The 12,640-nt window shown below is 42.8% G+C and overlaps 1 protein-coding gene across 1 annotated transcript; it reads right to left on the bottom strand.

Moving 5' to 3' along the window:
• Positions 1-7,141: 7,141 nt before the first annotated feature.
• On the bottom strand, positions 7,142-12,378 carry si:ch211-76l23.4 (uncharacterized). The gene is made up of 4 exons (XM_068579303.1): positions 12,303-12,378; positions 10,286-10,426; positions 9,466-9,595; positions 7,142-7,743 (listed from the first exon to the last, which is right to left on the bottom strand). The coding sequence occupies exons 2-4, from the start codon at positions 10,410-10,412 to the stop codon at positions 7,515-7,517; spliced, it is 486 nt and encodes a 161-aa protein (XP_068435404.1). The 5' UTR covers positions 10,413-10,426; positions 12,303-12,378; the 3' UTR covers positions 7,142-7,514.
• Between the last annotated feature and the right edge of the window lie 262 nt (positions 12,379-12,640).

The raw sequence follows: 12,640 nt of genomic DNA, 5'->3' as shown, positions 1-12,640 counted from the left end.
TGTCCTCTGTCCTCCGTCCTTAGTCCTGGCCTCCGCCAGTCTGATTACTGAAGGTGAGAGCGGTGGAAGGAGGAAGAAGGAAGGAGGAAGGAGGGGTCAGGACTTTGACTTTCACCCTGGTGACCTGTGTTCTTGTCCTTAAGCAGTTGTGCTGGATGGGAACATGGTTCTGTGTGTCCTTGAGGGATGGGAACATGGTTCTGTGTGTTCTTGAGGGATGGGAACATGGTTCTGTGTGTCCTTGAGGGATGGGAACATGGTTCTGTGTGTTCTTGAGGGATGGGAACATGGTTCTGTGTGTTCTTGAGGGATGGGAACATGGTTCTGTGTGTTCTTGAGGGATGGGAACATGGTTCTGTGTGTCCTTGAGGGATGGGAACATGGTTCTGTGTGTCCTTGAGGGATGGGAACATGGTTCTGTGTGTCCTTGAGGGATGGGAACATGGTTCTGTGTGTCCTTGAGGGATGGGAACATGGTTCTGTGTGTCCTTGAGGGATTGGAACGTCTCTGTGTCCATCAGATCATTGAGGGATTATGAGCATTATGTTGTAATCCGCTGACTGCAGGTGAAGCCGTGGTGTTTTGTTCACATGGATGAAGGTCTGGTTGGAACGCTCCCTTTCCTCTGAACTGAGCCAAACATCGAGAGTTCTTCTTCCTCTTCTTCTTCCTCTCTCCCTCATCTCAGCCGACTCGCTTACTGATAGTTTAACGTGAGCGTGAGTGTATTCGCCGGTCAGAGCGGCTGCGGCGCCGTCTGCTGTTTGTGACTCGCGTCCAAAAGTCTGCAAACAAATTAACAAGACTCTCCGCCATTCCAGCTGTTTCCTGCTTTGTTTCCAAACAAAATCCATGTGTGTGTGTGTGTGTGTGTGTGTGTGTGTGTGTGTGTGTGTGTGTGCTGAGCTGCACCAACAGAACCAACACACACACACACACAGAGTTGGCTGAGGAGCCCGGGGCATCTGGGACTTGGATTAGGAGCCATGACAGAGAGATGGAGGAGGGATTACTCCGCCTGCCTCATTTCGGCTTTCCTGCCTCAGTTGGTTTGCTCGAGTGAAGAAGAAGAAGAAGAAGAAGAAGAAGAAGAAGAAGAGGAAGAAGAAGAAGAAGAAGAAGAAGAAGAAGAAGAAGAAGAAGAAGAAGAAATTAAACTGGAGCTGAGAAACAACACATGAATCAAAACTGTTTAAAGAGAGATTATTGTGGATGAGGCCACACGAGGAGAAGCAGAGACTTCACACTTTACAGCAGTTTGATCACTTTACAGCAGTTTGATCACTTTACAGCAGTTTGATCACTTTACAGCAGTTTGATCACTTTACAGCAGTTTGATCACTTTACAGCAGTTGTCAGTAACGTCCATAGTTCGCCAGCCGGTTTAACAGATTATTGAAAGTATTTCCACTTCATGATCGTTTGTTCTCATGAAACGGCCGGATGGAGCGTCATTTTAAATGTCGCCGCTGCAAGGGATTGTGGGTCGGCATTATCTCCTTTTCCTTCGCAAAGGCAGGTTCCATGGTTCCTAAGCTAAAGGAGCTAAGTTAGGAAGCATTGAAGCTCCTTTCCTTTGCGTTTAGAGAATTTGACCGGCTCTCATCATGGCGGCCACCCCGATACTTCCGGGTCATTTAACTCAGTTGGGAAAGTTTCTCACCAAAAAGGATCGTTCCACTGCAGCCATGAAGACCCAACACCTGAACCTGGAGGGAGGTATTCCTGCAGAACTAATATATACTTCACAAAGCTTGGCTAAATTAATCTCACAGCTTTCAATTCATCGAACCAGTGTTGAGTCCTGTGAAAAAAACACACATTAAAACGTCTGCAAAATGTGTGAAAACAGACAGATTTACATCATGAAATACACACGATCGATGTATAAATAATATATTTACAGACTTATTGTTCAAAAAATGGTCAAATCATTTTTCTTTCTTTCTTTTAGTTATTGGTTTCTGACTCCTTTCAGTAAACATCACATGAATCTGTGCCTTTAATAAAGCCTATCGTTATTACAGAGTTTCCCTCTTTATCAAAGCAGCATAAATCTTCCTCTTCCTCACGGCAGATATAAATGTTAATAATTGCAACGAGAAAAAAAGTTATTAATCCAAACCGGATTCCTTTAGGACGCTTCCGCTCTCGCCTCTCTTCAGATCAATTACGTGAATAATGAGAGAAAGATTGTGAATCTGTGTGAACGAGGCCGCGAACATTTAATTACTTTCCAGTTTTGGGCAGATAAATATTGAGTTGTCTGCAGGGCGCCTGAAATATCACCCTCAGAGTCACAATGCTCATCATTATCATTATTAATATTATTATTATTATTACCACAGCTTCTAGACAGCCACGACAAACCGTATGAGAAGCTTTGGGTCATTTCCTGATGTCAGTGAACGCATCACGCCTTTAGGAACACCTCATGGTTCTCGTGTGAGAAACACAGAGATGCTCAATAATGAACGCTCATTGTGTGAGTTCACCAAACTAAAGACGAGCTTCTGGACTCATAAAGAGCTCGTGGGTTCTACTGATGAGAGTCTGCAGATAACGAGCTGGAGACTCACTTCAGGAGCATCGTGGACTTTATGAACGAGGAGGAACAACAAGAGACACGCTGGTAAACTTTGATTTGTACGCTGAAGAAATGACTCATTATTTTAAAATATTCAGCTTTTAAGAGCGAGAGGAGTCGCCCCCTGGTGGTCAGGAGAGAGAATGCAGCGTTAACACATGAAGCATAGACTTCTATACAACCAGAGGAGTCGCCCCCTGGTGGTCAGGAGAGAGAATGCAGCTTTAACACATGAAGCATAAACTTCTATACAACCAGAGGAGTCGCCCCCTGGTGGCCAGAAGAGAGAATGCAGCTTTAACGCTTGAAGCATAGACTTCTTTACAACCAGAGGAGTCGCCCTCTGGTGGTCAGGAGAGAGAATGCAGCTTTTAAAATGGTCCATCTTTGCACATCATAGTTCCCGCCTCCTGCTCATCTATTGGTCAGGACATCCGTCAGTAAACCTGACATAAAGTTACCAGCGATGGTGAAGTTTTAGGTCTCTGCAAGTTGTTGTTTTTCAGATCAAAAATATGTTTTCTTTCATCTGGGTATGAAGGGCGGTCATCGATATTCTTTCATGTTTTTAATGTGCATCATGTCACCGCTCCTCTCAGCGAGCATCAGCATGCAGGGAAACCCGCCGACTCAGTGAATTCAGACAATAAAGAGAAGTGTGCTGGTCTGCGCCTGATGAATAATGAACTCAGCGCTACTGATGTGCAGCGCGGAGCAGAGCTCAAGAACTTCACAAAGGGAGGATGTGAAGAAGCTGTATTCATAGGAAACAAGATGAACTGTAATGCAAAGAGAAAAGCTTTATTAAACGGAACCTGCAACTTTTACAAGTGAATATTTAAGTAAATGAGGGGAAGACGTAAAGATGCCAACATGAAACTGTAATATTCAGTAAACGTTGCAGTAATTGATTAGATTCTCTCCTGAGTGACTGTGGACTCGCTCTGACTGCAGGATGGAGCCTGTGATGCTGAGCAGCTGCTCTGCAAGGAACTCCAGAGACAGAAGAGTCTGCTGGAAACTACCTTTTTACTGCCTTCCACCTTACGAGGGAAGAATATTTTGTTGTTGATTATGTTTGTTTTTGACGTATCACAATTCTGCAAAGCACTTTATAATAACTGCACGCTATGAAGCATTAGTTCAGTATGAGTAAACAATGAATTCATCATTTATAAAGCTTTGTTCCACATTTTTATAAATGATGGATTATCCATCTGTAAATGTGTACAGACAACACAACCAGCAACAGTTAGGTTGATACAACACAACCAAGAGTTGTGTTTGGACATAATCCACGGCGTTGTTGCACGCTGGTCTTCGTGGTTAAAGTCTTGTAACTCTAATTTGTGGTTAAAGTCGTTATTTCCTCTCTTTCTCTCACTGGCCTCGTGGGACAGACGACACAGGTGAAAGCTGCATCAGTCTCTTCCAGGTCGTCAGCTTTTTGCGTCCCAGAGCAAAGATGTCACTTTTAGTCGACACAGAGAGAGAAACAGTTTGTAGAGCGACTTCCAACTCGCCCAGATTAAGATCTTAAAAAATAAAGATGCGAGGAGGAGGGGGGGGGGGGGGGGGGGGGTCACATCCCTCCTGCAGCTTTACGCTCTGATTTAAAAGCGGAGCTGCAGCAGCAGGCGACCCCTCTCTGTCACAGGAGACAGAGACACACATCGGCTTCAATGCAGTGAACCTTTCAGAGTACATTACAAAGAAAAAGTGTGTGTGTGTGTGTGTGTGTGTGTGTGTGTGTGTGTGTGTGTGTGTGTGTGTGTGTGTGTGTGTGTGTGAGCGGTTCCATTGTCCTGCACCCTGAGGAACATGTTCCCTGACGGATGGACCTATTCCCCTCCTCGTGTTTATGAAGCTTCCCTCTCATCTTTCACCCGCTGTTCTTTTTCTGTTTAGTCATAAGGGAGGGGTGCTGGGGGAATGATGGGGGGGGGGGGGGGAGGTAAAAAATCTCCCCATCAAGCTCCATCTAATAAAAGTCAGTTTACTTTATCGACTAAAGGCTTCGGTTCTCCGATCCCGGAAAACAGGCGGCGGGGAATAATGATGCAATCTCCCTGTTTTTCAGTCCGACAGGTGAGACTGAAAGCTCGCTGTGTTTTTACAGCCGGGCGTTCAAACCCCGCACGCCATCAGCTGCGGACCAGAACGCCTGAAAGACGAATGAGCAAATTATAACTGGTGGCTTTGAGCGGGAGAAATGTGTGTCACACAAACGTTTGCTCTGTTATATGTTTTATTTGCACTTGTTTATTTATTTGTATGAAAGGAAAGGTGAGACAGGGGGGAAAGTAAATAGAAGGAGAAGACAAGTTCGTCTAACAAAAACCTGAAGAACAGCAATGATGTATTCCGGGCCCTGAGTTCAGACTGCAGGCTTCATTCAAGATTTAAGATGTTTTTACTGTCATATGCTCAGATAACAGACAGTTATCAAAACACAGAATTACAATAAACTTAAGTGACATACAGAGACATACAGAGACATACATTGACATACAGAGACATTCATTGACATACAGAGACATTCATTGACATACAGAGACATAGCTGACGGAGGGGTCAGAGGTCACAGGAGTATCAGGTGAAAACAAGCAGAAAAATGCAGTTTAATCAACTTCAGTGATCATCTTTTTTCCTCCAACACTCAGACAGCAGAGTTCCTCAAAGCAGAGCCTCTCCTGTCGCTCGGCGACACCCAGAGAGCATGAAATGTGTTATTGATCCGCAGACACAGGAACGCGAGGAGCCGGTGGATCCACTCACGGGGCGGTCGAGTGAGGCGAAGCAATAACGCCGCGCGGCGACGGGGAATTACGGCGTGAAAGTGAGCGCTGGCTTTTGAGAGGTTTCTCTCTCCGTCCAGCAGCTTCCTGTCGCTTTCGTCACGATGTTCACTGGGAAGAAGAGAAGGTCTATACTTCTGAGGACAAACACACCACGGAGTCCTGTCCGAGGACGAGGAACGTGTGTTGAAGAGGAAGGATTCAACGAGATCAGTGTTTGTGTGTTTGTGTTTGTGTTTGTGTGTCTGTGTATGTGTGTGTGTGTGTGTGTATTTTGGAGTGTGTAAGGAGTTGTTTGTGTGTGAGGAGTTGTTCTCATTCACACAACATTTCATAATGTTTTCAGTTGCAACAGGTTTATGTTATCAGTATTTTTATGTACATTTGATATTTAATATTTCTCTTTTTTGGGTATGTATTTTTGACTATTTTTAAATTAACAAAAGGTACTTAAAGTATTCAGAGTAAAAGTATTTACCATGTAAAGTCAAAGTTAGTATCTGCAAAGTTCAAATGTAACAAAGTACATTTACAGAAGTGTTTTCTGTTAATACTACTACAAAAGTACAACTTAGGTAACATCGTTGTATGCTTTGTTATGTATTGATTATTGTCTATTGGCTCTCTTTATGTTGTTATTTATTGATTATTGTCTATTGTCTCTCTTTACGTCCCGTTTATTAAAAGTTTGACCTCTCGCTCTGACTCTCTGCTCCGCTCCTCCTGCAGCGAGTCAGAATTGAGAGCAACGCCAGATTACACACACACACACACACACACACACACACACACACACACACACACACACACACACACACACACACACACACAGCGTGTTCTTACACACGGCGTGTTCTTACACACAGTGTGTTACAGTATCTGGGATTAGCGCTGTAATGCCAGCCGGGTCACGCAGCTCAGAGACTCACATCCTGCAGAGTTTGGATGAGGTGGAGTTTTGTTTTTTTTGAGTGTGACAGATTATATCTAATGCCAAAGATCTTCGTACCAACAGGTCCTGCACCTCGTACGACCACGAAGAGAGCGGGTCCGTCGTTCCTACAAACCGTCGCACGGGACTTGAACGCCTCCTCAAAAACTAAACGTGACACACTGTTGTTTGTTTGTGAGGGAAAGATCAGGATCCAGCTTCAAATAAATTTGTTTCTCTCAAACCTCTCAGTGTTTAAATACTGAATAAAATCCAGGCTACCCAGCATGCACTTCTTCAAGCACCAAATCAGCCAATAGCAGGCCTCTAAAGGCGTCGTGACATCATCACATGTCCTCACAGCTCCGTGAACATTAAAACCAACATCACAAAGCTTCAGTATATGAAAGTGTGCGAAAGGAAAAACAATAGAAGTCAAAGAACATCAACGGGTATCAAACCGTCCACTTCTTATACACAGTCCACCTGGAGGTCAGAGGTCGTGGAACCCCTGTGTCTCTGGCCATGACGGCTTCTCACCCTCACCCACACGGGACAAACCAGCGGACTCATTGAGAAACTATCAACCTTCAAAGTTTTAATCAAAAGAAAAGAAAAAGGAAAGTTTATCATTCTGTTTACCATCCAATAAAACGCTTTAGAGACTAATGAATGAATAATGAATGAATGCAATAAGTCAGTTTATTTGGAGCTCATAAGATGAAGCAGTGAACCCAAACCCAAACTATATATATATATATATATATATATATATATATATATATATATATATATATATATATATATATATATATATATATATATATATATATTTATATAAGTGGAGTAAAAACAACAAGAGGAAACTGGAATCCTTTAAATCAATATCAACGTTTGTGGAGTTTTACCAACAAACTTAGTTGTTTCACAACATAATTCACTTTATTTTTCATTAAATGTGTTTCATTGTGTGTTTCTACTCTGGACTTCCTGTTGTCTTCAAGTCTCTTGCATATATTTGTATATTTTAAACCTTAAGATCTTTGTGTTTTATATTGGGGCAACAATGATTGTTTATTATATGATAAAAATTTAAAAAAATTAAAATAAAAGCTTCAGCGCTGTAAAATGAGACAAATAGAGACACGAGACAGCCTAAGCAGAAGAAGAAGAAGCAAAGAAAGAGTCGCCGGCTGCTCAGGAAGTTGCCTTCTTCTTCATCACCCTCCTCCCGGTCTGTCGGGGCAGAAGGGGCGGGGCCTGGGCCGGGGGCGGGGCCGCGTTGCCGTTGGCGGCGCGGTCGGCCTTAACCTCGTCGACGAAGGTTTCTATGGCGGAGAACTTCTCGGTGAGGTCGCCCAGGTGAGCTTTGAGGGCGTTGAACTCCTTGTAGAGGTCGTCCAAGGCCTCCGACAGCGGCTGGATCCTGAACGGGACGCGGAGAGAATTCAAGATTCACGCTCTGAGCACGTAGATACAGAGGTTTTTCAAAATAAAAGGTTTACGTGTATTTCAAATTTAACTTGCGGTTTTCAAGACGACATAAAGAGATAATATGAGAAGAGCTTAGTGGAAGTTAACGGGAGAATGGAACATTTACTCAAGTACTACTCTGAGCTAAAACTTTAAAGAACTTCACTTGAATATTTTCATTTTAATTGCCGGTATACTTTCTACTCCTCCTCTACTACGACTCAGAGGTACATATACATGAGCACTTATTATCTCATAATTTGACTTTTTATCTCATTATAATTACTTTTTATCTCATAATAATTACTTTTTTTTATGGCGGAAATGGGCTTCCATATGCAGCAGATAATCTAGAAAACATTTTTTTTACTGATCAATACTTTGACTTTCTGTACTTTAAGTGCATGTTACTGATAATACTTCAATACATTTACTTTCGTAAGGTTTTCAATGCAAAGTTGAGTATTTTGTAGTAGTATTAGTACTTTTATTGAATGTTTTTCGTGTGACTTTGTGTGTTTTGAAGGAGCAGACTTTTCCGTGAGTGAAATAAAAGTGTGCGTCGGCCCACAGGAATGTGTTTTGTCCTTCAGCTGCGAAAATAAAGTCGGCAGACTCTGCGGCCGATGCCGTCATCAGAAGCTGCAGCTAAAACGGCAATTTAGAAGTCAAAATATAGAGTACACGCTGTTATTTAGTGTGAAAGGAGTTTCCACAGAGGAAGTCTGGGGTTTCCAGCCTCTCGCCAGACATCATTACGGTCCAGTGGCTACGTAAACATTGATGGAGCAGTGTGTTTATGGGATATTCTTCTGCCTTTCTTTACTTGCATTTGGCCAAATGGCGGCTCCATGTGCAGCTTTTTCTTTTCTCTTTGTTTTATCTGCTCTCAATTCCGTTTTTTTCTCCCTTTTCTGTTCCGGCTTCACAGACTCTTCACAGAACTTTGCTTGAATAAATTTTAAATAATAAGACTGTTAATGGTTTATAATGCTGTAACGGAAAATATCGTGCATCAATGAACTGTTTTATAGTATGTATTATATTTAGACTGCTCAACTGAGCTGCTGCTGGCGTTTAATAAAAGTCAGGAAGGATCCTCTGCTTTGTTTATACAGAGCAGCACGGGTTGATTCTCATTCATGACTTCTTATTCAGTCTTCATACTCTTCTTATATTCACAAACATCAGTGTTAGTTCTCAGAAACCCTCCTTTGCAAACTTTATTAAAACATACATTATGATATATACGGGTTACGTTACAATACATTATGATGCAATATGTTAAGATATATTACGATACTTTATGAGCCGATACGTTATGTTACGATACGTTACGATGCGTTGCAATACTTTACGATACTTTATGATACGTAGAGATACATTACAACACGATGCATTATGATGCGTAACGATACGTACAGATACATTACAATACGTTACGATACGTTACGATACTTTACAAAACATTCCGATACGTAGAGATACTTTACGATACGTTACAAAACATTGCACGTTATAATATGATGATGATATTACGATGCGATACATTACAATACATCGCGATACGTGGAAATGGGCTACATACAATACATAACGATGCGATATTTTAAGATATGACCCGATGTTGTGAGTGCCTTATCCCTCTGATAACCGCCTCCCTCTCCCTCCGTACCTGGCGTAGTCGGGCAGGAGAGACTGGTGGTCGTTCTGCAGAAGTCCTCTCATCTGCGTCAGGATGTCGAACCTCCAGTTGTCCAGGATCTGAGTGAGGTTGGCCACGCCGCGCATGTTCACCTTCTCAGCTGGGACAAGAGATCACAATGACAACACAGATCTGGTGACACACAGTAAAGCACAGAAGGGGTCCATGATAGAGATCTCTAAAATCCTGTTTCCTGCTCGATCTCACTGAAAAACAATTTGAAGAAAGAAACGAGTGGTTTCATGAGGAGGTCTGGTTTCTGCCACAAAGACACAGCAGCTTCACGCTCAGGTTAAAAGTCAGTCAGCTGATGTACTGTAAAAACAGTGTAAGCTATTGTATTGTGTATTTTGGCGGCGATCTAGGACGCAGTGTTCAAGTGTCAGATCCTGGGGCTTTTATTCTGAAGGGGAAAACGGAAGGAGAGGTGCGGAGAAATGTTTTGAGTTATAAGAAAAAGACATAAATTTAAAACTAATTCTAAACATTTCTCTGCACCTATCCTTCAAGGTGGTCGTCAGAGTTACAGCCAATGTATCTTTTAATTTTGACAACTTCAGAAATCCTGTAAATATTTTAGTATTTTTAGTGTTCATGTATATTTTATATTCAGTCAGAAGCGGTGGTCTAATGTCTCTCAGACCCCTGACAGAGCTTCAACACCAAGAGGCATCCACTCCTTGACAGCCAGTTTGCCTTCACTTCTATAGCTCTGACATTGTCACAATGAATCTTTTGAACTTGACCTTTGACCCCGGGGGGATAAACACAGAGTAATCTGGGTGCTCACATCCATCCCTGTAGTTCCACTCGTCGTTGGTGGCGGGTTTGGACGCCGGGCGGCGCCTCTGACCCAGCACCGACACCACGGCGACGCCCAGCACCAGCAGCAGCAGCACGCTCACTTTGGGGGCCATGACTGGACCGGCACCTGTGGAGAGAGGGGGGGGCATAAGCACATCGCTGGTATCGTTTCCTTCGCGTGTGCATGTGTGTGTGTGTGTGTTTATTGCTGCTTCCCAACCGTGAACGCTGCAGTCACTTTACAGACGTCTAGTTCAGAACAGATCAAAATGAAGGTTGAGGTGAGGATGGGCGTGGTCCGAGCACGGGTTACATAACACTCTCACACACACACACACTTCACGCCCTTGGTCTTAATACCTTAAAATGTCTCATGTAAACAATGTCAAATAAACTTTAAATGTGCTGAATGAAGGAAACTACAGCTGCCTTTGCTTTGAATTTAATCCACTTGTATTTTAATCATCATGTTGTTCACTTTGACTCACATCTTCACTTCAGCTCTGCTCCATCATATTGACTCTTTTGCTGACCGATCAATTCATTAGACGTCATTGCCGCCGTTTGTTTAATAAAGATTGAGTCCGTTTTATTATTCCATCTTCATCAAGTCAAAGGACTCAGCAGTGAGGTGTTGTAATGTTAATACATTAGTGTAATGACATCACGTTTCTCTGCTTCTTGTTGAGGTTTTAAGAGCTGGATGTCCTCTGAGTCTTTGTTCTCTACTCTGAGCTGAGTCAGCATGCTGCGGGTTCCACAGCGACTTAAACCTCACGGCTTAAATCAATCCCGATAAAGCCGAGAAAGAAGGAAATCTAACTTCGGAGTCTTCGGGGCGTGTCGGAGGGCGGAACAGTGGAAGAAGCCCCGCGGCGAAACTCTCGCCTTGCCGTTCAGGAACGAGTCCGAGCAGCCGCCAGACGCCGACACACACAAAAGGGAACCGACGGAGAGCTGCAGAGACCTGCCGAGAGCACGCGACCTCAGATGCTCTGCTCGTTCCAGCTACACACATCAGTCCAATGAGACACGGAGGCTCTGGGTGAATGACTTTCACTTGTTTGAAAAGACATTTTAAAGGTTCAGATTTACTTTAGAATATAAAAACAAGGATTATAAAATAAGTTATTCTGCAGCGTGACACACGTGTTCCAAAAGTTTAGCAAACAAGATTTTTTTGGCAACAAAAAATTGTCCAGAACCGCAATGATTTTTAGGAATTTTCTTTTTTTTTTCCGTCACTTAAAATTTGCTCAGATTGTCTGTAGCGACGTCTAGTGGCCATTAAAGGAACTGCAGCGTAAAACACTTTTGCACATTTCAGAGTGCAGGAAACATATATATATATATATATATATATATATATATATATATATATATATATATATATATATATATATATATATATATACATATATATATATGTATGTGTATGTATGTTACAACATGGTCAGTTTGCAGACTTGAACCCAGCAGGTAATATTTTCTTGATGTCAAAAAGAATCTTTTTTTTACATTTTCTTCAAGCAACCAGAATCTCGTCAACTCTAACCGGGGCTCAATCTGGCAGCCATGAAATAAGTTCGGCCCAGCAGTGAAAGAAGCTACACGCGGAAGAATTGCAGAATTTTCAAAGATTCATTCAATATTTAAACGGCAGATGCCTTATTCAAATTCATGCTCGACATTAAAAAGAGTCCCATTCAGTTTCATCTCCAGCATGCATTTCACTTACAGCGCCCGCTCTGTTATACGCAGCGTGAACACACTCATGTTTTATTTCTACACAGCTGCAATATTTAGAGATTTTTCATTATATTTTGAATTCATCGGCACTTTTATTTTTACCTTGTTTGTTTTTAAGCTCAAATGAAGCAACTTTGAACACAAAGGAAATCAAGCCACAAACATAAAGCAGCACAATTTGAACCGCCAGCCTTGGCCTTCTCTTATTCCCTCAGGCTGGAGACAGGAAATGAATATGATCGATATGCACATACCTGATTACCAGCTGTGAGTACCTGTTGGATCCTCAGCTCGTCTTCTGCAGCCTCAGCGTCCCAACAGAAGAGTGACAAGCAGAGAGACGGGCAGAGAGAGAGAGAGAGAGAGAGAGAGGGAGAGGAAACACACACCCAGGCTGCACCAGCATGCATGCACATGTATATGCACACACACACACACACACACACACACACACACACACACACACACACACACACACACACACACACACACACACACACACACACACACACACACACAGCAACCACCGTCATTATGGAGGCCGGCAGGTCAAAATGGTGTGGTTTTAGGTTTGAGGCAAAGCTCCAGCACC

The sequence above is a fragment of the Clinocottus analis genome, unplaced genomic scaffold, assembly GCF_023055335.1.
Source record: "Clinocottus analis isolate CAN_PGR_092001 unplaced genomic scaffold, fCliAna1.0.p SCAF_16, whole genome shotgun sequence".
Taxonomy (NCBI): domain Eukaryota; kingdom Metazoa; phylum Chordata; class Actinopteri; order Perciformes; family Cottidae; genus Clinocottus; species Clinocottus analis.
This window is presented reverse-complemented; position numbering and strand designations above follow the sequence as displayed.

What these genes read in the sequence shown, in the direction of transcription:
- si:ch211-76l23.4 (XM_068579303.1), bottom strand. Translation starts at nt 10,412, where the DNA reads ATGGCCCCCAAAGTGAGCGTGCTGCTGCTGCTGGTGCTGGGCGTCGCC. An exon ending in GTGGAACTACAGGGATGGAT is followed by an intron (nt 9,596 to 10,285) that starts GTGAGCACCCAG and finishes CTCTTGTCCCAG; the next exon opens with CTGAGAAGGTGAACATGCGC. An exon ending in CTCCTGCCCGACTACGCCAG is followed by an intron (nt 7,744 to 9,465) that starts GTACGGAGGGAG and finishes CGTCCCGTTCAG; the next exon opens with GATCCAGCCGCTGTCGGAGG.